General features: G+C 48.4%; 1 protein-coding gene across 2 annotated transcripts; it reads left to right on the top strand.

The window, feature by feature from the left end:
* Positions 1-27,135, top strand: SLC15A4 (solute carrier family 15 member 4). Of its 2 annotated transcripts, none has more exons than XM_044930292.2 (8): positions 1-662; positions 8,429-8,724; positions 12,865-13,033; positions 13,456-13,533; positions 14,229-14,397; positions 21,435-21,590; positions 22,672-22,830; positions 26,893-27,135. In XM_044930292.2, exons 1-8 carry the CDS (start codon positions 138-140, stop codon positions 26,991-26,993), a joined length of 1,653 nt encoding a protein of 550 aa, XP_044786227.2. In that variant the 5' UTR covers positions 1-137; the 3' UTR covers positions 26,994-27,135. The 2 variants fall into 2 exon arrangements, with proteins under 2 accessions (XP_044786227.2, XP_006069759.4); XM_006069697.4 differs by having other exon boundaries at positions 13-662; positions 26,845-27,135.
* The last annotated feature ends 401 nt before the right edge of the window (positions 27,136-27,536 follow it).

The raw sequence follows: 27,536 nt of genomic DNA, 5'->3' as shown, positions 1-27,536 counted from the left end.
CGTCCTATGGGGACGCTCGTTGGGCGGGCCGAAGAGGCTGGAGGGACAAGTCTCGCGAGAAGGGCGGCGGGGACGGCGGTGGCAGAGCCGGGCAGAACCCGGTAGAGCAGCCCGAGGGGCGGCGCGCGAGTGGGCGCATGGAGGGCGCTGGCGACGAGCGGGCGCCGCTGCTGGGCGCGCGGCGGACGGCGTTCGCGGGCCGGCGCGCGGCGTGCGCGGCCGTGCTGCTGACGGAGCTGCTGGAGCGCGCCGCCTTCTACGGCGTCACGGCCAACCTGGTGCTGTTCCTCAACGGCACGGCGTTCGGCTGGGAGGGCGCGGAGGCCAGCCAGGCGCTGCTGCTCTTCATGGGCCTCACCTACTTGGTGTCGCCGTTCGGGGGCTGGCTCGCCGATGCGCGGCTCGGCCGGGCGCGCGCCATCCTGCTCAGCCTGGCGCTCTACTTGCTCGGCATGCTGGCCTTCCCGCTGCTGGCCGCGCCCGCCACGCGCTCGGCGCTCTGCGGGGCCCCCGGCCCTACGAACGTCCGCAATTGCTCGGCGCCGCCGTGTACCGACGCACCCACTCGCTACTGCGCTCCCGCAGTGCTTTCCGCGCTCGCGCTAGTGGGCCTGGGCGTGGGCGCGGTCAAGGCCAACATCACGCCCTTTGGCGCAGACCAGGTGAGGGGTCCGCAGGTGCTAGGCGAGGGGGCGGGATTGGTCGCGGACCCGGTAACCCAGGTTACCACCCGGGCTGCCTGCGGTGGACGCTAGCGAGCGGAGCTGCAAACTCGGGGGGCCACCTTCCAACCAAGGGGCCTTTGGAGTTGAGTCCTGGGGGCGGGGACAGAGGCGTTTCGGTACTGGGTATCCGCAAGTGCAAAGGCCCTGGGGCCAGAAGAGAGAGCTGCTCTGGTTGTCATAGCAGCTGCAGTAGCTGTCGTGTTGCAGCACGAAACACATCAGAACACGTATTGTGTACAACACCTACAACACGTACACGTATTGTATGCCTTAAACGTACAGGTTGTCGACAAGTATGTCTCAAACAGAAAAGAAAGGGGAACAGAGGTGGCAGGTAGGGGCTTCGTGATGTGATGCTTTATAAAGAGTTTGAGGTTTGTTTTGAATACAGTAGGAAGCCTTTTATGGAGTTTGAGCCGAGGGTAATGTGATCTGATTTACGTTTCAAAATATTCAGTCTCTGTAGGGCAGGGGCCTGGCAGCTGTGGCCTGCCAGCCAAATCTGGTCTACTTCCTGTTTTTGGAGAGCCCGCAACTTAAGAATGATTCTTAGGTGCTTTTTTTTTCTTTTTTCTTTGAAAAAAAGAATGTGTGTGTGTGTGTGTGTGTGTGTGACAAATGAAACTGACAGGAAACTCACATTTTAGCCTCCATAAATAAAGTTTTATTGGACCACAGACCTGCACCTACCTGGTCACCTATCAGCCATGCTGGGACTGCTTTCACAATAGGGTAGCAGAATCAAGTAGTTGTGACAGACTGAATGTTACTTAAAATGTAAGCTGTTTACACCCCGCCCCTTCACAGAAAAAGTTTGCAGTCTGGTGTAGAGCTTCAGTTGTATGGAAGGTGCTGACACCAGGCAGATCAGGTAGGAGTCTGTTGCACTGGCCAGGTGAGAAATTAGAGATTTGCATTAGGACGGGGGCAATGGACAAGGGATGAAGTGGTGGATTTAGGATATTACGAAGGTGGTGGTTGTTGGTTAGTAGCTAAGTTGTGTGTGACTCTTTTGCGACCCCCCCCCCCCCCACACACACACACACACACACAATGGGTTGTAGCCCGCCTGGCTTCCTCTGTCCATGGGATTCTCCAGGCAAGAATACTGAGGCGGGTTGCCATTCCCTTCCCCAGGAAATCTTCCCGACCCAGGGATTGAACCCTTGTCTCCTGCATTGCATGCAGAGAGGGCGCCAGAATTGCTGGCTGATTTTATGCAACAGAGAAGGCAACTCCTAGGTTTCTGGGCCAAGTAGCCATGTGATTGCCAGTATTTACAGAGGGCCTAGTGTGCATCAGGCCCTGTGCTGAGTACTTTGCTAGTTCATAGGACGCCTCTGTTGTTACTGTGCCCATTTTGCAGATAGAGAAATGAAGACTCAAGAGGTTAAATCATTGGCCCAAAGTTACAGAGCTAGTACGTGACTGAGCCGGGATGCAAGAACTTGCATCCTTTGAATCTGAACATCAGTCACACCTGTGAAAGGCTATTATGGTGAGGTGATTCCTTATAACCATGCTGGAGATAATAGTTGCCTAATGTCCTGAATTCTTAACCTCTTTCCTCTGCACCATGGAATGTGCTTTACATACCTGAACTCATTTGAATCTCTTATGAATCCTAGACCTATTTTTAAAATGAGGAAATGGAGGTGCAAAAAGATGTGTTTCTTTTGTTTGTAGTGAATGGCCACACCGTGCTTTAGGTGCAGGCTTGACTCCTTAATGTGTACTTGATCTGAGATGGGCGTTCTGTGATGGTTCTGCCAGCTTTCAAGGCCAGGACTGGGAGTTCTTCATCTTGTGTTTTTGTTTTTTTTTTTTAATTTATTTTATTTAGTCTTTTTTTGGCTATGTTGGGTCTTCATTGCTGCGCTCATGCGTTCTCTAGTTGCAGGGATTGGGGGCTATACTCTTGGTTGTCCACAGGCTTCTCATTGTGGTGGCTTCTCTTACCGCGGAGCACACTCTCCAGGGCGCGCTAGTGGTTGCGGTGCTCAGGCTTCAGCAGTGGGTTAGCAGGCAGGTTGATAACGCCTGGACCACAGGGGCGTCACTCCATCTCCAAAGACCAGGCCACAGGACTACAGTGCGTGCTGAGTGTGAGGTTATGCCCCACTGTACTGAGTGCTATTCCCACACTGTCTAATATAAAACCCTGCAACAATTCATATCCCATAATTATCCCTGTTTTACAATAAACAGAGGCTTAGCAGGTTTGACCAGCCCTGGTCCACTGCAAGTGAGTGGGGAAGCTGGATTTGAACCCAGAAAGTCTGACTTAGAAATGACTGCTTTCCAGTAGATAATAGATAAGTGATCAATACTCCTTAAAAGAAAGAGTGGTCCCATAGAAGTTCTCTAGAAGGCATGACAGAATTTCGACTCTTTTGATGTGTAATTAAATGTGGACATTAAAAAGAAATGTGCTGTTCTGCAAGAGAATTGACCCAATCTCTCTCTTTTTTTTTTTTGACCCAATCTCTTCTGACATGACACCGTCATGCAGAACAGATTCAGGGCGATCAAAGATTTGACCACCATACACAGCTTTGCAATTGTAGCCCACCTTCTTTAAAAGTCATTTATCAGGATGATTGGGATAACTTGATTACAGACCACATAGTAGATAAAGTTGGAGAAGGCGATGGCACCCCACTCCGGTACTCTTGCCTGGAGAATCCCACGTACGGAGGAGCCTGGTAAGCTGCAATCCATGGGGTCACTAGAGTCGGACATGACTGAGCAACTTCACTTTCACTTTTCACTTCCGTGCATTGGAGAAGGAAATGGCAACCCACTCCAGTGTTCTTGCCTGGAGAATCCCGGGCACGGGGGAGCCTGGTGGGCTGCCATCTGTGGGGTTGCACAGAGTCGGACACGACTGAAGCGACTTAGCAGCAGCAGTAGATAAAGTTGCATTGGTGTTAATTTCTTAGATGATGGTTTGAGGTCTTGTAGAAGAACAGCCTTATTTTTAGGAGATTCGTGATGAAATCTTTGGGGTGAAATATGATGCTGCAACTTAATAGTTCAGCCAAAAGAGTATTTTGTATATGTACAGAAAAAGAACTAAGGATGTAGATGAAAGCTATGGGTGTGTATGGTTTACTGTTCTTCCATCTTTTCTGTATGTTTAAAAATTTTTTAAACTGAAGAAGAATCTGCCTGCCAAGCAGGAGACCCAGGTTTGAACCCTGGGTTGGGAAGATTCCCTGGAGAAGCAAATAGCACCCCACTCCAGTATTCTTTCTGGGAAATCCCGTGGACAGAGAAACCTGGTGGGCTACGGTCCATGGGTTTGCAGGAGTCAGATACAACTTAGCAGCTAAATAGCAGCAGTAGCAAGGAGATGGCCATCAACTGATGGATGGACATATGCAGAATATACTTCAACAGTAAAAAAAGAGATGAAGTACTTGCTTCAGTGTGGATGAACCTTGAAACCATCATGCTGTTGAAAGATGCAAGGCACCAAACACCACATATCATAGGATTCCATCTATATGAAATGTCCAGAATAGACAGCTCCATAAAGACTTAAGAGATGAGTGGTTGCCGGAGTCAGGAAACAGGGGAGGGGAAGCCCCTGTGAACAGAACCAGGTTTCTTGCTGGTGTGATGAGAAGGTAGCATTGGAAAGCGGTGGTGGTTGGACATCTGTGAAGACTGAAAAAGACTGAGTGGTACATTTCAAAAGGGTGAATTTTATAGTGTGAGAATTGTATCTCAGTGGAAACGAAAATGTTAGTACCCTTCAGCTGGAGTGCCTACTCTGTGCCAGGTGCTGGCTGGTTGAAGGGGATTTCAGAAGTCTCCCCTCCCTCCCCTGCAGGTGCAGGGAGGTATGGCCAAGAGCCTGCTCTCTGGGCATGAAGCCTGTAATCTGTTTTTCAGGAGGAGCTAGTTTGGCATCTTCTGGCCTGAGTTTGAAGAAATCTATTTGTATTTTTAAGGATTTTTTTTCTTTTTAATCTTGGCCGTGCCCTGCAGCTTGCTGGATCTCAGTTCTCTTACCAGAGATTGAACCGGGGCCACTGCACACTGCCGAATCCTCACCACTAGACCACCAGGGAGCTCCCAGGAGCTTTTTTGTTTAATTGAAATATGATTGATTCACAATGTTGTGTTAGTTTCAGGTATCCAGCAAAGTGATTTGGTTATATATACATTTATCAGATCAGATCAGATCAGATCAGTCCCTCAGTCGCTCAGTCGTGTCCGACTCTTTGCGACCCCATGAATCGCAGCACGCCAGGCCTCCCTGTCCATCACCAACTCCCGGAGTTCACTGAGACTCATGTCCATCGAGTCAGTGATGCCATCCAGCCATCTCATCCTCTGTCGTCCCCTTCTCCTGCCCCCAATCCCTCCCAGCATCAGAGTCTTTTCCAATGAGTCAATATCCTTTTTCTGTTTCTTTTCCACTATAGTCCATTACAAGGTATCGAATATAGTTCCCTGTGCTATACAGTAGGACCTTGTTGTTTTTCTGTCTTATATATAGTAGTGTGTATCTGTTAATCCCAAATTCCTAGTTTATGCCACCCCTAACTTTTCCCGTGGTAGCCGTAAGATTGTTTTCTATATGTCTGTGAGTCTGTTTCTGCTTTATGAATAAATTCATTTGTCTGCATGTAAGTGATATCATGTAGCATTTGTCTTCCTCTGCCTGATTGACTTCACTTAGGGTGATAATCTCCAGGTCCATCCATGTAGCTGCACATGGGATTATTTCATTCTTCTCTGTGGCCGAGTGGTACGCAGAAGGTACCTTTTAGGCTTCTCTATCACTCACGCCTTTGTGACACAGGGCTTCTGGGAAGCAGTCTGAGGGAGAGATGAATGGGGCCAGGCTGTGCAGCTCTGAGGAGGAGGCCTTGGCTGGCTTTGGAATGAAGACTTACACCACAGAGTCCAGGGGCGATGCTGATCTGAAATCTGTCGGCCCCACCTTTCCCCCAGTGCTTAACCTTTCTCAGAGGTCACAATCATTCTTAATGGATGGATCTTGTATTTGAAATTGCAGACTGAAAGAACTTATTTTACAACGAGAGCAAAGCTACATTTCACCTAGAGGAAAGAAAAGTTGCACGCGTGTGTATTTAAAGGAATTTTTCCAAATCAGCCTACTATTTGACTCACTGCACAGGATCCTGTTCTTCCAGCTGCTCTTTGAGTTGCAGCAGTGGTGTCTTTTGACCAGTCACATGATAGTCTTGTTTGCCCTTGATCTGGTGGGGCAGGAAGCGAGGGTACAGATGGTGATGTAATATGACCGACGTGAATTGAGGGTGTCAGTCCAGGGCACGGAGGCATGTGATCTGCAGTTTACAAGGGCAGCTTGCCATTTGTTCCAGAAAATTACTGGTATGTGGTTATTTAGGGCTTTAAAATAGGCTTAGGTTTTTAAAGTAATTTGGGTGCATTACACTTGGAAGTTCAAATAAGTTGATTGCCAAGTTCACCGGGATGTGCGCAGCGCCTCTATAGACAGTGGGAAGGGCCGTGATATATTTCAGTTAATGCCTAAGTTGTCTGTGTTAATTTTCGATATTCTGTTTACTGGCCCTCTTCCCTTTTAAGTTTGCCCCCTACCCTAATTACTTGTTTTCTTACCTTTAGTTATATTTTCTCTGTAGCCATTGGCCTGCTTACAGTTTTTTCTTCCCTCTAGTTTGTTCCCAGGAGATCACGAGTATTTGAGTCCATTTTAGTGACATTTGAAAGCATTAAGGGGACCTCCTTGGTACTCCAGGGGTTAGGACTCGCCTCTACTGCAGGGGCATGGGTTCAGCCCCTGGTTGGGGAACTAAGATTCCAGAAGTCACATGGCATAGCCTAAATAAACAAACAAATGCATTGTGTCCTCAGGGGGAGCTGTCTTTCTTAGAAACATAAGACATCCTGCATACAAATCATTTATTCACTCATTAGTCTTGCCATCATTTGTTCTTGGATCTCTGTTCATTTCTGATGTGGAAGGGAGTCAAGTTTAAGCACATTCTGATAACGTGAGGTTTGTTTAAAAACTCAGATTTTCAGTTTTAGACGGTGATTACCAGATAATTACTTCACACATATTACTTATTACCATGTTGTTGCTGTTTAGTCATTAAGTTGTATCTGACTCTTTTGCGACCCCAGCATATTTAATCATGTTGGATTAAAATTTTTTGGAGGGACTCATGATTCTGATTTTGTATTTACACCTGTACTTTGATCTTAAAAAATAGAAGTTAAAATGTCATATCACACAATATGGCTGCTAAAAAGATGGTTTTTGTGCATCATAACTGGTTGTTTAAGCCCCCAGTGAGAACCTCCTTTCTTACTTAGATTACTCTGTGGATCAGAATTCAGATCTGTTACTGGACCAGAAATTGTCCAACCTTTTCATAACCTGTAATGTAAGGACAAGACAACAGAGGTTCCCGAGACAGCAACACCCGGCAGTCTTTGTACACAATCCAGCATCAGCCTTTAAACCAGGAGGTTTGTTTAAACATTTTATGAGATGGAACTGGCTAGAAATGACTGGCTCAAGCACATTCTCGGGGTGTCACATAGATGTGAAAAGCTGTCTTCGGGGAGGGATGTTACAGGGTGCCCATGCCCACCCAGACTGTTCCGTCCGCCCCAGGACAGGCCCCCACTGGGTAGGTCTTGAGGAAAGTGCTTGTGTAACCTGGTACTTCTGTTTGTCTGCATTCAGGAAGTCAGTGATCTTTGAACCTTTAAGGAATCCTGTTCTTACCAGAACTTCTTTTGATTCCCCGAGAGGCTTCCTGGTCTGAAAACAGCACATGGTTTTAGTTGCACTCTCTAATTTTCCTCTGGTTCCAGATGTATCAAGGCTTGGAGCTATATGGCTTTGAGTAGAAGTCCTCAAAAAGTTTAAAATGCAGACTCCTGGGCCCCAACCCCAGAGATGATGAGTGGCTGGTCCTGGATAATAATAGGTCCTGTGAATCTGTATTTTTAAGGAGCATTCCTGGCATTCCCAAAGCATGTGGTCCCTGGGAGTTTGAGAAATGCTCTAGGATTTGTTGGATTTAAGTATATTTAAGAAATCTGTAATAATTGAAAGTATAAAACACATATTTTGTCAAGGGACCCTTGAGCTTATCGGTAAACACCTTTTGATTGTGCTGCTGTTTTTCCCTTTTTTTTTTTGGCCGTGGCTTGTGGGACCTTAGTTCCCCAAAGAGGAATTGAACCTGGGCCCCAGAAGTGAAAGCACCAGGTCCTAACCGGTGGTCTGCTAGGGAGTTCCCACGTGCTGCCTTTCTTAAAGACTAGGATGACAGCAGTAGTTGATAGAAAGCTGTATCAGTGTATCATACTATTATGTCTGTATAAAGTGGGTTTCCCATGTAACGCTAATGGTAAAGAATCTTCTGCCAGTGCAGGAGATGCAAGAGACCTGGGTTCGATCCCTGGGTTGGGAAGATCCCCTGGGGGAGGAAACGGCAACGCACTCCAGTATTATCTGGAGAATCCCATGGACAAGGGAGCCTGGCAGGCTACAGTTGATGGGGTCACAAAGAATGACACAACTGAGCGCGCGCGCGTACACACACACACACACACACACACACACACACACACAAAACAATGTATATAAAAACATCATATATGTTTTTCATCCTTGAAGGTGATCACACGGGTTTAAGTCTTTTTCTTCCCTGTTATTTTAGGTTAAGGATCGGGGTCCAGAAGCCACGCGAAGATTTTTTAATTGGTTTTATTGGAGCATTAATCTGGGAGCAATCGTCTCGCTGGGGGGCATTGCCTACATCCAGCAGAACGTGAGCTTTGTCACCGGCTACGCCATCCCCGCTGTCTGCATCGGTGTTGCTTTCGTGGTCTTCCTGTGCGGCCAGACCTTCTTCATCACCAAGCCGCCCGACGGCAGCGCCTTCACCGACATGTTCAGGATACTGGTGTATTCCTGCCGCCCCCAGAAGCGCATCAGGGAGCACAGTCCTAGCGGGTGAGCGGCTTTATTCTCATCACAGACTGTTCCACATGACTTATTAACCACTCTAAAATAAAGTGCTTGCTTCTGTCTGTCCTGTGCTCACCATTGAGGGGGTCATGGGGCGGGAGTTGAAATGTCTCACGGCAGCGCCAGGAGTGTGAGGTGTCTCCTCCTCCATCTTAAAGATGAGCCAGCGGCCTCCCTCCTTCTCCGGCTCACGCTTTTTCATTTCTAACCTGCACTTTGACCCTCCTTTCACTGCTGATGCAGACGGAGGCCCCCGACTGCTTTGCTGTGTAAAGAGGATAAAGACAGAGGCTTGCCGAGGGCATCGAAGAGACCATGTTAAACTTGATACATTTCTCTTTATTTTAAAAGGCCTGGACAGTCCTTTGGCTCAGAAACCGAGCAGTTGCTTAGTTTGTAGGTGTAGATGCATGTTGTGCTTCTTAAGCAGTCAGCCGCTGCCTCCCACTTCAGGGCCAGCAGCTGAGCAGGTTAGCGCCGGCCATCCTCCAGTGGTCACATCAGCCGCTCTCTGTGGACAGGATGGCAGAATTAAGATGCTGGTAGGGTAAGGCCGTCGTCCCGTTAACACGGGACTTCCCAGGTGGAGCACTGTCTGCCCACGACCTGGTTTTAAAGCCAAAAGTCCCAGGTCTCAGGGAATCCCGGACAAGCTCTGGCGGAAGGTCGGTCACCCTAGTTGCAGAGTAGTGAAGAACAGTCTAGAACTTAGCTCACAGAAAGACCTCAGAAATTTTTGGTGTTACTTTTGACATGTAAATTAACGGGTATTAAAAGACTTCCCTTTTACCTGTACTATTCTGAGAATTATGACAGATTTATTCTGTCAGGTAACCACAGTCAGAACGTAGAATATATCCATCACCTCAGAAAAGTCCTCGGGACCATTTGGAGTTGAGCCTCTTAGGGAGTATTTTGATCAAGACAAGGGCATTGAGATGGGTGCTCAGTCCCTGAGTCGGAGAATGACTGCTCAGCCCTGGGGAGCCTCCTGCCCCTCCGCAAGGAGGGCCCCCTTTGCAAGAACGTTCTGCAGACTGACGCGCGTCTGTCTGCCTCCTCGTGGCTTGTCTGCCTCCTCGTGGCTTGTCTGCCTGTATCCTGTTTATGTCCTTGGAGCCATCACAGATGTCTCGTGTTCTTCCCACGTGGTGGATCCCACAGCCCTGCCCCTTCGCTCCTGGCTCACACCTCTGGTTGCTTTAGCTGTCCCCAGGCGGGGCTCCACAGACTCCTAAGTGCATTCAATGTCGCATTCAGACTCACAGTTCAGAGCAGCTGGTGGTGGGACCACACTGAAGAATTTTTAACGATTGAAGCCCCGCTGCCTCTGCAGCCGGCAGCAGTGCTTTACTGGGGCCTCATTTTAGTTCAGCAAAAGCGTGATTTCAGATCCCAGATGTTTAGCTTACAGATTAAGTACCCACTAGCAAAATGTGTCATTAAAGTTTCAGAGTGTCTTTCTGGGTGATACCTGGTACACCTGTGCAAGAGGACACACTTGCTTTGTGGACATCTGGGTTTTGATGCACAAATGGTGTGGTAAAGACTACTGGGACTGGGGAATCTATTTTCCCTTTATGTTGGTTTTTGAAGTCTTCCTTGGCACAATTCAAAGAGGACCAGCTTGCAGAGAAGTTGATGGTCTGGCAAATTCTCTTGACAGTACTCTGCTTATGCACAGGTTGGGGCTGTCTGATCTTGGGCAGGTCAGTGACCTTGCAGAGCCTTCTTTTCCTTCTTGTGCAGTTGGAGAGGTCCCCTCTCATAGGATCATTGTGAGGCCTAGTAAGCTGATAAGAGGCCAGTCAGTGGTAACTAATTGATGAGGATGCTTTTGCAGAATGTCGCTCTAGAAGCGAAGGAAGCACTGCATCACCCAGCATTCCCTTATTTATGGGGCCAATTTCATCTGGCCCAATCCCAGTTTCTTTCTGCTCTAGGTGGTCTCTGTTTTGTTTTTTTGCAGGCCGTGTGGGGGGGGTCTCTGTTTTGAAGATGTTTTAATGCTGTTTTAGATGTGAAATCCATGCCTGTCAGTTCAGTTCATCAGTGAGTGGAGACAGTGCCACACCCTTGGTGAGAGACTTAACCTCTGGGAGTTGAGGACCTGAGCGGTGATGGCCCCGCCTCCTCCTGGGAGCAGGCACACAGCTGCACGCACAGCCTCGGCCGGGGGTCTCGGGAGCGCTTGTCTGTGGGCCTTGTCGTTCGTGACTTGTGGCTCCATGTTGGACCCTTGTATGTTACAGAATAATAACACTAACAATGTGTGTGACCTGGACAAAGTTTTAGATGTGTAGTGACTTAAAATAGTTTTTAAAATACTTTAATGATATGAAAATGTAAGCATTATAGCCAGCAACCTGTGTGCATGACTCTGTGTGTGAAGTGAATTTGCTGTTTGACATTTGAATGTATTTAGAGAAGCGTTGGCCGTATGATGTGGTAATCACCAATAGAATCTATATTAGGTTTATAGGGACTTTACGTCTTTGGCCAAAAAAAAGGAGAAGCTATAAAGTTTTTCAAATAAAAGTATGAATAATAATATGTTTGGAATTTAGTGTTTTCACATTAAGTGTATTTTTCTAAGTATTGTATTTTTCTAAGTATTTTTCCCCACTGGACTCAGCTCCATAAGGACAGGAGATGTATCTTTTTTTATTTATGTGTGTTTCCTCAGCACTCAGTTAGAAACAGAATGAGGCATATAGCAGGTGCTCAATAAATGTCTGTTGCATTTACTTTTTCTGTCCAAAACTTGGTTTAAATTTTATAGTTTTCAATTTTTCCCTGCTCAGAAAGGTCAGATTTAAAATGTCAATGTTAAAAGACAAAAATTATTCACAGTAGTTGGTGACTCAGTCAAATGGGTCAGGAGTTTATAAACTAGAAAGCTGACAGCTACCATTTATATCCAAGTCTCAGAATTGCAAGCATTCTTAATGGTAATTTATTTCTGGTTTTAGAGAAAGGTGTGCAATTAAAACTTTTTTTTTTTCTCCCTATTTTACCACAAAGGGTCTTAGAGCGAGTTTCTCTGTTAAGAGTGTTTTGGGTCGGGAAAGGTCTTGGAATCACCCCTGAGACCCGGGACCTGTGCATGTTATAAATAGTAAGGCAGGCAAGGGTGAGTGAGCGGGCAGGGCTGCCAGCACCAGAGCCAGGACCGGAAGGCCTCCTGGCACCAGAGCCAGCCGAGAGCTCTGGACTGTGACCGTCGGGCCCAAGCATGGAGGGGAGGCCCGAGGGTGGGAGCAGAGGGACAGGTGGCCCTACAGTGATCTGGACCTCAGGTTCTACAGCCAGGACCTCTGGGGTCAGATCCCGGCCCCGTTCTCTGGGTGTGTTGCCCTGAGCACATTTCTTACCCGCTCTGTGCCCTGACTTCCTCCTCCTTGCGGCGGGGGATGGCGGGGCTAGTATGAGTGTCCTGGTGCCTGACAGGGTGGTGATCAGGGCCCACCAGTGGGCACTCTGTCATCTTCCCCCAAGTGACACCGTCAGGTTATCATCAGGAGCATCACCCCCGCCCCTCCTCTGCTCTTCCTTAAGTGAAGAGCTGATGTCTTTTCTGTTGTAACAGAGCCCTCCCTCCCAGTCACACCAGTGTGACTGCAATGCAGTAAACCAGCTCGGTTTTGTAACCGAGTTTAGTGTTGGTCATCGAGTCTTGACAGTGGATAAATAGCCTAATTTGAGGTCCAGACAATCCAGGACAGTCGTCTTTTCAAATGCTCCCCCGGTGATGTAGCTGATGTAGGCGTCACCAGCTTCAGGTGAAGCTGCAGGCTTCCTCCACACCGCAGGACCAATGGCCAGTGTGACAACACTGGGGATGAGGTCGGCCACCTTCCAGACAGCGCTGGGTGATCCCACCGTGGTGGCGGCCAGTGTTGCGCTCTGGCTAGGAAGTGCTTCCATCTGCTGATTCCGGACGTCTCCCTCTTTTGAGTAGTCTGGGTGGCCACATTGGGTGGGGGACGATTAGTAGGTAACGGAAGGGGGTTTGAGCAGATTCAGTGCAGCAAGCTCATTTCCTATCCCCAAACCTAATTTGTTACCAAATAACTGATTTCTGGGGGTGGAAGAAAACTAATTCCTTCATTTTATTTCCCAAAGTGAAGGCATTGGAGTCTTTCAGCAATCTTCTAAACACAGTCTGTTTGATTCATGTAAGATGTCTCGAGGAGGGCCATTCCCGGAAGATAAAGTGGAAGATGTGAAAGCTCTTGTCAAGATTGTCCCTGTTTTCTTGGCTTTGATACCTTACTGGACAGTGTATTTTCAAGTGAGTTTTATATTCAGGTCTCATTTCCTCTCTTCCCCCCACCGTGAACACCACCCCAGCACTCAAGTTCCTGGGTTCCCTGCTTTCTTTGCCATAAGTCTCCAGGATCTTGGAATCTGGACTCATAGTTATGGACTCATTTTTGTGGACTTATATGTTTTGAAAACCTTTTTCAAAATGAAGCTAAGAATGGGCATACCTCTGTTTTTCCAGGCCCCACCTTTTAATTTCTCACTGGGGTAGTCGTTACTTCTTTTTCAAAGTTCATCTCCAGACGACCTTTATGGTGGCCAAGAGACTGTCCTGCCTGTTTGCCAACCTGGCCTTTTCGAGTCTCATCACAGAGTAGTCTGGGGGAGGGGTGGCTTGCTGCAGGTCTGTGACAGCCGTGCACATGTATTGACACTGCTTTTTACACCCAGATGCAGACGACGTATGTTTTACAGAGTCTTCATTTGAAGATTCCAGAAATTTCCAGTATTACAACCAATCCTCATACGGTGAGAACAATTGAAATGATGTGAAAAATGTCATTGGGGGTTTACGTGACAAATGAATTTCTTCTGCCAATCACAGATACTTTGTAAATGATATAGGTAGCTTGAACTAAACGTGTTCCTATTGAAATGGAATTTTTACTCACTTCTGAAACTGTCTTTCCGTTGGTTATGTCTTTTACTAGATTAAATTGACTTTGTGCTGGTTATTCAGTCATTAAATCATGTCCGACTCTTGCGACCCCATGGACTATAGCTTGCCAGGCTCTTTCCAGGCAAGAATACGGGAGTGGGTTGCAGTTTCCTTCTCCAGGGGATTATCTCGATCCAGGGATCGAACCTGCGTTTCCTGCTTGGCAGGCAGATTCTTTACCACTGAGCCACCTGGGAAGCCCATTCTTTACCACTGAGCCACCTGGGAAGTCCAAACTAAGTTGCTACTGTCAGTTAAACATGAATATTTGACCTGTTTCTTCTTCCCCCCAGAAAGCACAGAAAACCCAAACACATCCCTTTAGAAATGAAAGCCTTTCCTCAGATCCAGTGTCTTGAGACAGACTATTTTCCTAGGAGGTCATACTTGTACAAATGAGCAATTTTTTAAATAAGCTTTTCCCATTTAGATGTTAGATGTCAAGCAAGCAGCTGCTGACACTGCAGAAAAATAAGCCCGTGTCTTCTGCATCTCCAAATTCTAGTTTCCGGCAGCCTGGCTGACCATGTTTGATGCTGTGCTCATCCTCCTGTTAATTCCCCTGAAAGATAAACTAGTCGATCCCATCTTGAAACGAAACGGCCTGCTCCCATCATCCTTGAAAAGGATCGCCGTGGGGATGTTCTTCGTGATGTGCTCAGCCTTCGCTGCAGGTGAGAAGCCGGCTCCGTTTCTGCTCCCACCTGCTTCCCGTTGTGGGTGATTCGGAATAAGTCACTCATCTGTTCTTTCGGAAGCATGTGTACTTCAAAGAATATATAAGGATTATTTTATTAAACTGGAGTAGTGTTCATTTTTTGTTATATGAAGTTTAAGATGTTTTCTCAGGATTTGCTCTTTTATGTTTTTTAAAATATTTATTTATTTGGCTGTGGAAGCTTATTGGTTGTGGTGTGTGAACTCTTAGTTCCAGCATGGGGTTCTAGTTCCCTGACTAGGGATCAAACCCAGTCCTCCTGTATTGGGAACCTGGAGTCTTAGCCACCTGACCACCAGCGAGTCCTTATTTTTTTTCCCTGAAGAATTGTAACCAGTGAAATGCTCTGGAAGGTGACTTTTGGGTTGAATCAAGGGAGGCTTATTGTCTCCTACCGATTTAGATTTTAGACCACTCGTAATTGCTAGATAGAGGGAATTTTATAAATTAAAGGTGTTAAATTATCCTCAGACCTGTGATTCTTAATGTCAGGTCCATTAGTCAGTGTCTATGCCCTGAACCCTTTGCGCTTTTATGTAAAATTTCACGTGCGTTTTTCTGGAGAGAAAGTTTTGTTATTTTTTTAAAATCAAATAACGGGTTTGGAACCAGCCTCCATCCCCCAGGAAAAAACGAAGGCGGTTAAGAACTAATGCCCAGGTATTCTAACATCTATTGGGGGCTCGGTTCTGAGTTCATAATTCTTAGATTCTGAAGTATAAGCTGAATTATCTTGTGCCGATAAGGCTGAAGTGTTTCTGACTTTCTCACCTTGCTTTGGCACTCTTCCTTCATTAATATTTGAAAATTATTGAACCGTAAAATAGCTTAGTTATATAACAAGACAAGAAAAGCTGATATTCCTGAATCACCTATATATCATCTCCGTTATGAAGAATTTAATGTTAAGCACTGCTGAGGTGGAATTTAATATTCTCTGACAAGGCTTCACCACAGCCTCCATCCGCTGTCGCCCAGGTGAACATACTGATACAGTACTCAAGAGATTTACAGAAATGAGTCTCTAGGCTTAAGAAATCTATATTCTAAACGCTGGGACATCGTAGGGGACAGTTACATTTCTTTATTAATGAAATAGGTGATTAAAGGGAGGTCATCTCTGGATGAAGTTCCTGCCGTGTGCTGGCCATGTGATCTGTTTCCCTTCCAGTTCTGTGCACGTGGGCAAATAAGCCTGAGCGAACAAGAGCTGGGTCACAGCAGGGCTCTGGTGGCAGGTTTCCTGACGCAGAATCGGCGATGGACGGGGCGCCCTGGAGCAGAGGAGTTGTGCTGACGGGGTGGGGGGTGGGGGTTCCTGAGCACTTGTTGTGAGCCCAGCTTCAGCCTCAGCACTTCTTCTCTTTCTGGATGGGAGAGCCCCGCCTGTACCCCAGCCAGCCAGTCGCACCCCACAGGCAGGTATATTTGTCAGCTGCCTGTGGGAAAGGAGAGATTGCTGGTTTCCGAGGCATCATCTAGCAGACTCTGGGTTTGGTTCCTTTAACACACCATCTTCTCTTTCAGTTTCGTTTATGGCTGAATAGCTTCTTTGGAGGCCCTGAAAACCCTGGGGTCATCCCTCCCGGTGGTTTCTATAGGAAATGACGGCAGACGCGAGCCTGTTGAGCGGGTCATGTTGGGCGGGCAGCGCTGCCATTTCTTTCTTCCTTTTTTTCCTTCTTTCTTTCTGTCTTTCTGATCTTTAGTTGTGACATGTGGGATCTAGTTCCCCAACCAGGGGTTGAACCTGGGCCCCCTATGTTGGGAGTGCAGAGTCTCAGCCGGTGGACCACAAGGAGCCCCAGTGCTGCCTTTTCAAAGCACAAGCAGCGCCAGCAGTTCACTTCCTGCCAGCAGGGTTGGGCTGCCATCAGGTGGCCACGGGCACCTGTGGGGAGGCAGGTGCTCTGCACCTGTGTGACCACGGCCGCTCTGAACGTCAGCATCCAGGTCACTTGCTTAGACACGGAAAACGCCTCCAGTGCTGACGGTCTTAAAGCGGCTTTCTTTGCTGAGTGACCAGATATTAGGAAGGAACTTAACCATCACTGATTCACAAGAGTTTAAACGTCTTACAACTTGACTTAGGCACAGTTTATTAAATTTAATCTAAGCAGTGACTGGTGTTTCATGCTGTTTCATTTCCAGCTCTAGTGAATATTATTTAACTGGGACATTAATGAGCTTTGAATTGAAACCAGAAATCATAACAGCAGACCAACATTTTAATAGGAAAGAGATGATTTTGCCTTTTAACTTGCTACATTCATCCATAATAAATCAGAATCTTCTGTTTAGTACCATCCCTGCTGGAAACAATTCTTTCTTTAAAGTTTCTCAGGTGAGAATCAGGCACACCCAACGGGTTTTCTTCCATTCTGCTTGAGGAAAAAAGAAGTGTGCTTTCCCTATCAAAATTATATGTGTTCTTAACTTACTAACATAATAGATGCTCACTGGAGAAAAGGGAACCTTAGAAACATAAAGAAGAAAATAAAGATCAGCTGTAATTTCCCCAGAGATGCTCACTGCTGTGTGGTGCATGTCTGTCTGACTTTGTTTGTGTATCTGTGTGTACATACACGTACAGTTTTTGTGTTTCTGCGGAAATGAAATCCTGTTGTGTACAATGATTTGAGCCTGATTTAAAAACTAAACCTAAGAAACCCTTAAAGGTATAAAGAAACACTTGTTAACTGCAGGCAGGTTAAAAAAAAAATCCACCAAATACAGATGAGCATCTCCCCCCATTGCTCTCCTCCTTCCTCCCTCTCTCTGTGTCTCTCTCACATACACAGAGATTTAAGCACTCATAATTCCACCCAAGGATATCTTCTACTATCAGTCTGCAAGTGCATGGGAAAAATTATATATGATGTGATGTGTGTGTTTGTACTTCCTTTGTCACCCGCTATAAAAAAAGAAAAAACTAAAGCATCCTTCCATGTCAAACATTCACCTGCAGTCCTTTGTTGTTAGGTATTTAGGATTCTAGTTCTCACTGTTAACATCATGCATCTGTGTGTGCTAAGTGGCTTCAGTTGTGTCTGACTCTGTACAACCCCGTGGACTGTAGCCAGGCTCCTCTGTCCTTGGGATTCTCCAGGCAAGAATCCTGGAGTGGGTTGCCATGCCCAGTGAAATTACTTTCCTTCTCGAATCCCCCCAAGGAAGTCCTAGACTCCCTCCGTTTACTCCAGACTTTGATGGGAGCCTTCAGCTGCTCACTGTTCACAGCTCATTTGCACCTCTTAGTTTGAAATAGGTGTTTATGATGATGTTAAATATCTAATCTTTATTTCAAGTTTACTGAGTATTTTTGGCAGAAATGAATGTTGAGTTTTTCTCAAATATCTTATGTTGGTTTTCAGGAGGATGACATGCCCTCCCGCCTCCGCCTTTGGCAGCTCTTGTTTTCATTTATTTTAACCTCTGGTGTTTAACTGTTGAAATAAATTAAAAAAAACCCTGTTAAAAGGGCTGACCTGATGGTCTGATTGGAATCTGCTGCTGTTTTGCTGAGTGACTCCGAATCTCTGTCTAACCAACAGCAGTCTGGTCTGGTGTCTGGATTGCACAGCTTCATTAAAGGGTTTGGTAAATGCCCTGTTTCTGGAGGCGGGGTGTGTTTAACAGGAGGAGAAATTTCTGTTTGTTCCCAGGAAGTTCCAAGTCTTTACCTGGAAAATTACAAGGGTGCATCACTTCTCTGAAAGGAAATATGATCATTTTTCCACCTTTTCCAGTTTTGTACAGATCTTGTTTTTCACTTAAGCTTTTTATTTTTTAGTGTCCTTAGAATATAATTTATTGAGTTCCAGAAATTGAGAGGAGATAAAAATGGTCATTTAAATAAATCTGTTGCATTTCCTTCCTCTTTTCTAGTTTCACTTTTTTATGTGTTCTTTTTTATTAGATTGGCCAAAACTATTTTAGCATTTTTCCTTAGATGTATCTCTTGAGTTTATCATTTGACTGTTTTTATGTTTTCTCAGTGAATAATTAAGATATTAACTTTTATTATCTTCAGTGTGTTTTGTTGATTTCTTTTTCTCATTTCTTGAGTTAAATTCTTCCCTTCTATTTATTCGTTCCTGCTTAACAGTAAAGACCGTGTTGTTCTTTTAACTGGCCTGTTACCATCTTTCTATCAAGGTCTCTTGCACTTTAGTTTGTTGTAATGGTTTCTTTTTTTTTTCCCCAGAAGAATATTGAAACTGTGGTTTTTATTTTCTTTTTGATCCAAGAGTACTTTTAGAGAACTTTTCTCAGTTTATAATAATCGATGCTGTTGTTTGTCCATTTGCTACCAAGAAAGCTTTAGTTGAGGAGTTGAGAGAGAGCATGGCTTTGTAATTCCTGTATCATACATTTCAAGGCTTCCTTTTTGGCCAGTATTCCGTTCTAAAAGTGTCTGTGGGGTGCTGCATAGGATGGTACGATAGCCGTAGCGCTGCCAGCTCTGTTAGTTCAGATCCTGTGTAGCAGGCGCCCTGGAGTCCAGTGCTGCCTGGGGTTACGGGGATGACGTGTGTCCAGGGATGCGGCGGTCTGTGCAGGCTCTGGTGAACGGGAGGCACTGTCCAGTCTGGGGGACAGTGTCCTTAGAGAGGCACTGTTCTCTCTTGGGCAGCATGAGTCTGTTAGAACTAAGCCTGGAGGGGGCACAGATGTTAGTGTCCCTAAAGTTCAGGACGTGGGTCTGCCCTGGGTCTCCTCCAGTTAGCAATGCGTTGCCAAACAAAGCCGTATCTTTCCATTTGCTTGCTCTGACGAGGACCAGCAGGGCTCGTGTGCCTCAGGTTCTCACTGCATTTCTAGCACGTGCTACATGCATAGCCAGGCTTCTCTGTCCATGGGATTCTTCGGGCAAGGATACTGGAGTGGGATGCCATTTCCTCTTCCAGGGGATCTTCGCGACCCAAGGATTGACTCTGCGTCTCTTGTGTCTCCTGCATTGGCAAGCGGGTTATTTACCACTAGTGCTACTTGGGAAGCCAAGACAAAGCCTGATCCTTTCCGTGCACTTGCTCTGATGACCAGCAGGGCTGGTGTGCCTCAGGTTCTCGCTGCACTTCTAGCCTGTGATGGTATTTTACTCTAAAGGTTTATGGGGGAGTGGCACTGTGTGGGGAGGCCACACAGGAGCTCTTAGGTCCAGTGAAAGCCCAGCCAACACCCCGGTCGGTGTTCTTGCTCCATGTTTCGCTCTGGCTCGTCGTGAGTGTAGATGAGCTGGCAGCAGGGAGCAGCAGGCGCAGGGTCGAGTGGGCACAGGGGCCTTTCCTGACCCTCGGTGTGTTTTCTTGATGCCTCCTTCCTGCCCTTGGTTGTCGCATCTCCCTCCAGGTGACTCTGCCTGCCCCTCCTCTTATCCGACCTTTGCTGCTGCCACACTTCATTTCCTTCTCACCCATAGTGTTGGGTTTTTTTTTGTTTGACCTGATGTAAGTTTGTGTTGTTAATTGAAGAATTTGCCCCTCTTCCTTCTATCTTGGTTCTCCCAGCTTCTGTCTTTATACTGGTTTGTACCCGTGCTTCTTGTCTCTTCCGTCATGAGCTCTGTGGCCTCTCAGGGACAGGCCTGCCCAGACCCCGAAGGACCGCCATTGTCCGAGGACCGCTGTGGTTCTCTGTCGGCCTCTCTCAGGACCCTGCTCCTTCCTCTGTTCTCTGTGGTGTCAGCCGTGTGCTCCACACCTCCCCATCCTTCCCCCGGTCCCACCAAAGAGGCGTTCTGTTGATTTCGCATGTTCTTGTCTCAGGGCTTGGTCCTGGTTTGTTTATGCCCCCCTTGCCATTGCCCCTTGGTTTCTGTTTGCTTTTCACCCTCAGCCTTCACAGGAGTCTGCATTTTCCTAACTGATGAGACCACAGCAGATTCTGTCCTACAGCTTACTCCTGTTCTCTGCCAGCTTGCCAGAAGTCAATGGTACCTTTTTTCATCCTGGTACTAAACCCGTATATGGCTCCCACCAGTGACACCCCACCATAAACACACAAGCACGCTCGGTGTCGTCTTCATGCTCCCTTGCCTTTCCTATGAAGGGCAAGAGATTATCCAGCTTCAGTATTTATTCCCCTAAACCAGGCTGAGTGAGTTCTTCCCTCTCTCTGTACTTAAATCTAACCCTTCCAAGCTAGAGGGTTGGTGGCCAGTGCAGGGCAGTGATCTTCCAGTCTGAGGGCGGTGGCCCAGGGCCAGCTGGACCTCGGCTGAGCCAGAGGAAGCCTGTAGCATTTCAGCCTTGCGTTTGAAGGTGCTCCAACCAGGATAACACTGCGGGCCCATTGGGGCTGCCTGCTGCCCTACCAGGGAGCAAAGCTGCTGTTTTTGGGCAAGGCCCTTAATGCCACCACCAGTTTCCTGAGATCACTGCTGGGCTGAGCCTCATATTCCCCTTTCCAGAGCAGCAGACGCCCTGCAGACCTGGTCTGCTCTGGTTTCTCAGTCACAGAACAGTCGTGAGGGCTGAGGTCTGCCTCCATCACCCACCTTCAGGGAGGAGACGCGACTTTCCATGTGGAAATGAGCTAGGAGGTCTCACCTTCTCTTGGGTCTTTGATGTGTGTTCTCTTTGGATATTTGAGATGTGGTGTGGGGGCAGATTCTTTCACTCTGTCTGTCAAATCCTGGTCCTTTTTCATGCTCAGATCTTAAAAGGAATATATATATATATATATATAATTTGTTGTTTAGTATCTCAGTCATGTCTGACTCTTTTGTGACCCCATGGACTGTAGCCCACCAGGCTCCTTGTCCATGGGATTTCCCAGGCAAGAATACTGGAGTGGGTTGCCATTTCCTTCTCCAGGGGATCCTCCCGACCCAGGGATCAAACCCACATTTCCTGCGTATGTGTCATCTGGTGTTAACCTTTCATGCATTTCTCAGAATCATCGACAGGCATCTTGTCCCAAGGATCTGGTTTTTCAGTTTAATTACAAATGTTAGTGAATAAATGCTCATAAGCTACTTATGAATTGTAGGGATTTTGGAAAGCAAGAGGCTGGACCTCGTGAAGGAGAAGACCATCAACCAGACCATCGGAAACGTCGTGTACTACGCCGCGGACTTGCCCATCTGGTGGCAGGTCCCGCAGTACGTGCTGATCGGCGTCAGTGAAATATTCGCCAGCATCGCAGGTGAGGTTTCCTTCTGTCGGGGGCATCTGTGTCCAGTCCCCTCACTGCATAATTAAGGCCTTGCTCTTTCCTCCCTTGTTAGGCTGTGTCGAGACAGAACCGCACAGTGCTTGGTGGGTGTTGGTGGGCAGATGCGGTTCAGAATGTGAATCGGTGAGGAAAGGGTGACGTTATGGCTGAGGCTCCCCTTTCTTGGTGTGAAAGTAGGATTCCCACAACGTCAACATGAAGATGACCTGCTGCAGCGCGTCCGCAGGAGACAGGAAAGGAGAAGGACGAGCCCCGCTTCAGGGGCCGGGGTTTGGCTGCCTGGCCTGGCGCTGGCTCCCCAGCCCTGCAGCCCTGCTGCCGCGGCCAGGCCTCAGGCCCCTCACTGCCCGGCTCACGGTGTCTGCCTGTAGATGTGTCTGGGAGAAACCTCATTTATAAAGCGTGTTCTCACAGGCCTCTCTTCCCTGTTGCTGAGGTCCCGTGGTGGCATGTGGATGAGTGAATTCTGTGCAGGCCTGTTTCCCGCTGCCGGGAGTGAGGGAAGGAGGAAATGAGTGATAACCAGAGCTGGCCGGCTGTGGGCAGCGGCTTTCCCCTCTCCTCCCCTCCCCCTGTGCTCACGTGGAATTGGCTCATGAACTTGGGAGGGAATAAATCAAAGAGGCCGGCCCTTCCTTTAGAGCCCAGAGCATATCTCCGTGTCTGGGTATCATGGCAAGAACTGGGTTATAGATGCACCTGCCAAAACTGTTCTCAAAGACCTTGTCTTTCAGGTAGAATTCCTAAGTAGATTTCCCCATTTTAGTGTCAGAGGTTCATTAGCAAACTCACATCAGTTAAGAATGTAGGAAATTGGCTTCTTCAACTTCTTTCCATGAGGAACAGGAAATTCCAAGAGCTGGCAAATCAAATGCTGCCCTCTGATGTGAGCGTGGGGGTGACCACCACCTCTTGGGGATTCCAGGGGCTGTGGTGGGAGACGAGCAGCCAGCTGGGGGCTGTCTCACAGCGAGTCCCAGGTCCCCGAGGGCCACGGTGCGGAGGCAGCGCTGTGTCCTCTACAAAAACACCCTTCATCCCCACCCCCCAGGCCTGGAATTTGCATACTCGGCTGCCCCCAAGTCCATGCAGAGCGCCATCATGGGCTTGTTCTTCTTCTTCTCTGGAGTTGGGTCCTTCGTGGGCTCAGGACTGTTGGCGTTGGTGTCCCTGAAGGCCATCGGGTGGATGAGCAGCCACACGGACTTCGGTAAGGATCCCCCCCCCACCACCCATGCCCACCCCATCAACAGTGACCAGCATCCAGAGCCCCGGCCCTTGGGTCACGTGGGGCACCTGGGACCGGATGCGATCAGTGTCTCTGGGCTGGGTCAGGAGCCCCCACCCTGCTCCCCAAGCTGCATCAGACCACCCACCTCACCCCGTTTGCCCACGTCACACACGATCTCCCGGAGACCGGTGAACCTCTCCTGCCAGGTCAGCCTTGACCACACCCGCCACCAGCGGCCGAGTGGCCGCTGTTTGTTCCCACATCTGTGATGGGTAGGCTGCCTGCTTTCTCTACCGTCAGGTCCAGCACTGTATTTTATTAGCAGGCAAATAAAATCTGTATCACAAATTTCCCTTCATTTATCTTAGTTTTGTATTTTTTTTCCCTGACAGTACCTTTTAATTTCTTGCGGTTAAAATAAAGATAGACAATAAGTTGCCTTTTTAAAAACAAATATGACTAGTGATCAATCATACTGGAGTTCTACAGCCATTGCCAGTAGGTGGCATCTTGAGCAAAATCACTGGCGAGGGATGAGCGCTCTGCTCTTTGCAGATTGATGTCGCCTGTAAACGGACCCAGAGGTAGAGGCGTCTTTCTTCTTTATGTTTCACTGGTAAAAAGCACCACTGCTTTTGGTTGCTTTTCCTTGTGTAGTTGTGTGGTATTTGCTGTCCCCTGGTACTTTTAGGTTGTAAATCCCCATGGAAACCTGATGCAAGCCTAGAGACTGTTCTCCAGAAACGGCAGAATTCCAAAAGCCCTCCCATGATTCAGTTAAAATTCCTGTCCTGAGGTGAGAGTTTAGGCCTGAGAAGCCCTGATAAACAGAAACCGGAGCCCCCAGCACCCCCTGGGCACCATGGGTGATGTGGTCCAGCTGTGAGCACCGGGGCTATGGGGGTTGGGCAGGCCCAGCCTGGTTGTGATGAGGAGGGGCCGCCCCCCTCCCGGAGGGTAAGGTCCGGTTACACAGGGGTTCTGAGAGTTCTCCTGGGTTCTTGGTGTCACAGAACAGACCTCCTTCAAAGACTTGTTACAGAGATCAAACCTCTGTAGTTCTTCAGATGTAGATGCTGTTTCTTAGTTTTTGTTTCATTTTTAAGTGTATCATAAAGGATTGATTGGCTTTGGTCATCCTTGATGCTTTCCAGTGATTTACTCCCCCCACTGCTAATTGAATAACTTGTGGTTTGCCTGTCGTTCATCCTTTCCTTCTGACAGGTTATTTTAATACTTGCAGCTGTGAGGGTCACCTCCAGCGCTGATGCACACAGGTACCGGTGCTGGGCCTGCGACCTGTGTGTTGATGTTATTTCCACGAGAGGGAGGCGCCGGTCGTGTGTCCTGGATCGGCTGCCCTGTCTGGGAGCGCAGGTGGTCTCCCGTTTCCCTCGAGTGCAGAGAGCTTGTGCCCCTTCTGCCTGGAGCCCCGGGAGCTGGGTGCGATGACGGTGACGCAGGAGGGCATGGCAGGGCTCCCTCTCGGTTAGGGGCAGGGCTGTTGGGGCGGAGATGGGGGACAGGGTGGGACCGGGGCACCCCACTCCCACCCCCAAGCCGTGCCAGATTCTTCTGGAGGAGGAGCAGCAGGCCAGCTTCTCCATGCCCCCTGCTCTGCCAGGGCTCAGGTGGCGGTGGGAGCTGACTCAGTGCTTCCCAGCAGACGTGTGGATCACTTCCTGTCAGGTCCCTGGGCTGTGGTCTGTCTCTTCACTGTGTCCTTCTCTCCCCGTCCTCTGCCTGGCCTGCTCTTCCTTGTTGTGTTTAGAAAGGGAGCCACATCTATGCTGTGAGGAGCTCTGGTCTTGAAGTGCGCAGCTTGGTGTGCTTTCATCCCGACCCAAGTGCAGGACGGCGGGAAGCCTTCCTCCTGTTCTTGCTGCGTTAAGCCCCCAGGCCTCGGCAGGATGAATTGCTGTGATGCCAGCCCGCTGAGTCTTGTCGCCTCCCAGTCCTCTGCCGTGGCCAGCGTCTCACTCAGCACTGAGTTCTCCAAGTCGTCCCCAGTAACTGGTTCTTTTGTTATTTTTGCGGAGTATCTATTGTACGAATAAGTCACAGTTCATTTATCTGCTGTGCTGTGCATGGGTGTTGCGGGCGTCGCCAGTTGGAGGCTGTCATGAATAGAGCAGCTGGGAATGTTTTCGTGCATGTGTTTGGTGACACGTGAGCTTGTTCCTTGGGGTCCAGGAGTCTGTCTTATCAAATAAAGAACACCCAGAGTTTACCACCTTCATATGCAGTTACCTTCTGTCTGATAAGAGGCCCAAGAAAGCAAAGGCTGATTGTGATAGCTTTTAGGTGGTGGACCCGGTTCTGAACACCCTTCCTAGCCCAGGCTGAGACTCGCCCTGACAGGGAAAACACCGTGTACAGTTGGCTCGGCCTGCCGGCTTTCAGCGCTGCTAGTTTTAACCGCCTGTGTCGTTTGGGGAGATGACTGTCTCAGGATTGGCACTGTGGCACCACCCAGCAGTGCCATGGTGGGCGTGGGCACCCCAGGCTCCAGGAGAGGGGGTCTCTGTCCAGGGCGGAGCCCCGAAGGCAGTGAGGACCTAACCAGGGCTTTTCAGTATCTGTTGAATAAATAGCACAGTCTAGTAGAAATTCTAGGTATTACTGGATTTGTTTCCAAAGCAGTAAGCATAGGAAATCGTTGTCTTCTACAACCTGAGTGAGAATTCTTTAAAAACATGTGAGTGAGTATTATGCAGACATGTGTATTATATCTGTTCGTTCATTCTGTTTAATGAAAGCAGTGTTGAATGTCTAATTTTAATGAGTGTATGTTCAGATAGAAAAAGGAAGTTCCAGAATAACCCAGCCTGAGGGAGGCCGTCAGAGGGAAGGAAGTCTGGTGTACTAAGTAAACAAAGTGGAAATGCTTGTGAAGCCCGGCCGAGAGAACCACGGCTTTCTTCCGAGACGCCAGCTTCCTCTGGACACGTTGCTGATGGACACGTCTCCCCGCCCCTCTGCTTGACTGTGTCAGGCCCTTTTCAGTTGGTGACAAGCGGTGGAAGCGGTTGTGGGGACAGCCATCTGCAGGGAGCTGGGGTGACCCTCGCTCACAGCCCTGTGTCTGCACACCAAGGGGCCATGGTGGGTGGTGCTGTGAAACCTCGGTTCTCTCTGGTGTGCAGACCTGGTACCCCAGACCTCCGTGAAGACTGGGGCTCCTCACAGGTACTGCTGAGGAGGCGGCCTTCTGCCCTGGGCACTTCTCATGGCAGCACTGTTCCTGCCTGGGGGCGGGGTGGGGGGCTGGCCACCATGTTTTCGCATCTTACAAACGAGGAGACTGGGCCCAGAGACCACGACACTGGGTTTGAGCTTGGTTGGTTGAGCTCCGAGGTCCATGACCTTAACCTCCGCTGCCTCAGGGTTTGTCAGGAATTAAATGGAACCTTGCACGTAGGATGCCTGCACGGTGCTCAGGCATTCAGTATGTCAGCTCTTTGGCAACCTGAAGTTTTTAAGGAGAAATTTAAAAAGCAGACTTGTATCTCCCCGTAGTGTGTGGCTTGTGTGTTCAGCCGCCTGCGCTGGCCTGTGAAGGGTACATTGGAGTGTGTCTGATGTCAGGTGACAACGCAGGAATGCAGGAGTCCAGGACTCCTATGAGACATGATGTCCAGGCTGTGTCCTGGGCCACTGAGTGGTCTTGATAAATGTACAGACTCTGGACCCAGGATACCAAGACCCTCCACTTCCAGACCTGACTTGGGGACAGTCGGGCTCCTTGTCTGTGGAGCAGGAGAGGCTGGTGACAGGGCCCCAGCATGGAGCTGGTGTTGACGTACAGCCAGCTTCACAGTGGCTCTGGGAGCAAGGCACTTGTGTACTTCAAATTAGGGATAGGGTATTCTTTTTTCTTTCGTTTTTTTAAATGACAACATTAAAAGTCACCCTGACCTTGGTAGGAACCAAGTTAAAAAAATTGTGAACTTTCTCTCTAAACTCGTTTCTTTTTCCTTTCCTTCTCTCCAGGCAACATCAACGGCTGCTATTTGAACTATTACTTTTTCCTTCTGGCAGCCATTCAAGGAGCCACCCTCCTGCTTTTCCTTATTGTTTCCGTGAAATACGACCGTCAGCGGTCGAGAGCGAACGGCATGCACGCCAGCAGGAGGACCTGATGCTCCCGCACCCGTCGGGTCTGTTGGATGGACAGATGGACGAACGGATCCATGGGAAGGGGCTGCGGGGGCTCAGAGAGTGGATGGCTGACTTTCCTGAGACTTGGCGTGACACCGGGATTGGTCTCTTCTCTTACCGGTGGCCTAGGTGAGTGCTTTCCTGTGGTTCATCTCCTGTCGTCCGGGCCTTCCTGGAGCAGATGCACAGGCTGCTGCAGGCTTCTCGCCACCGAAGACCCTGGTTCACCCTGCAGCTGGTCTCCTCTGGCAAACACCCGCAGACGCTGACACCGAGTCTCTGGAGACGACACCCATGCGGGTTGGCATCCCAGTATGTTAAACAAGTATCTCATCTCCTTTCCATAAAACCTGCGCTCACTGTCTTCTTTCTTGATGAATAGACACCTGTTTCCATTGAGGAACAGGAGGATTTGTTAAGAAACGAAAGGGTGGTCAAGTGCCGCGAAGGTTTTATAGAGAAGTCCTGCTCATGGTTTCTCTCCTAAGCCACAAATCTTGCCAACACCAAGTTCCTCGGTACAG

The sequence above is a fragment of the Bubalus bubalis genome, chromosome 17 (assembly GCF_019923935.1).
Source record: "Bubalus bubalis isolate 160015118507 breed Murrah chromosome 17, NDDB_SH_1, whole genome shotgun sequence".
Classification (NCBI taxonomy): Eukaryota; Metazoa; Chordata; class Mammalia; order Artiodactyla; family Bovidae; genus Bubalus; species Bubalus bubalis.
This window is presented reverse-complemented; position numbering and strand designations above follow the sequence as displayed.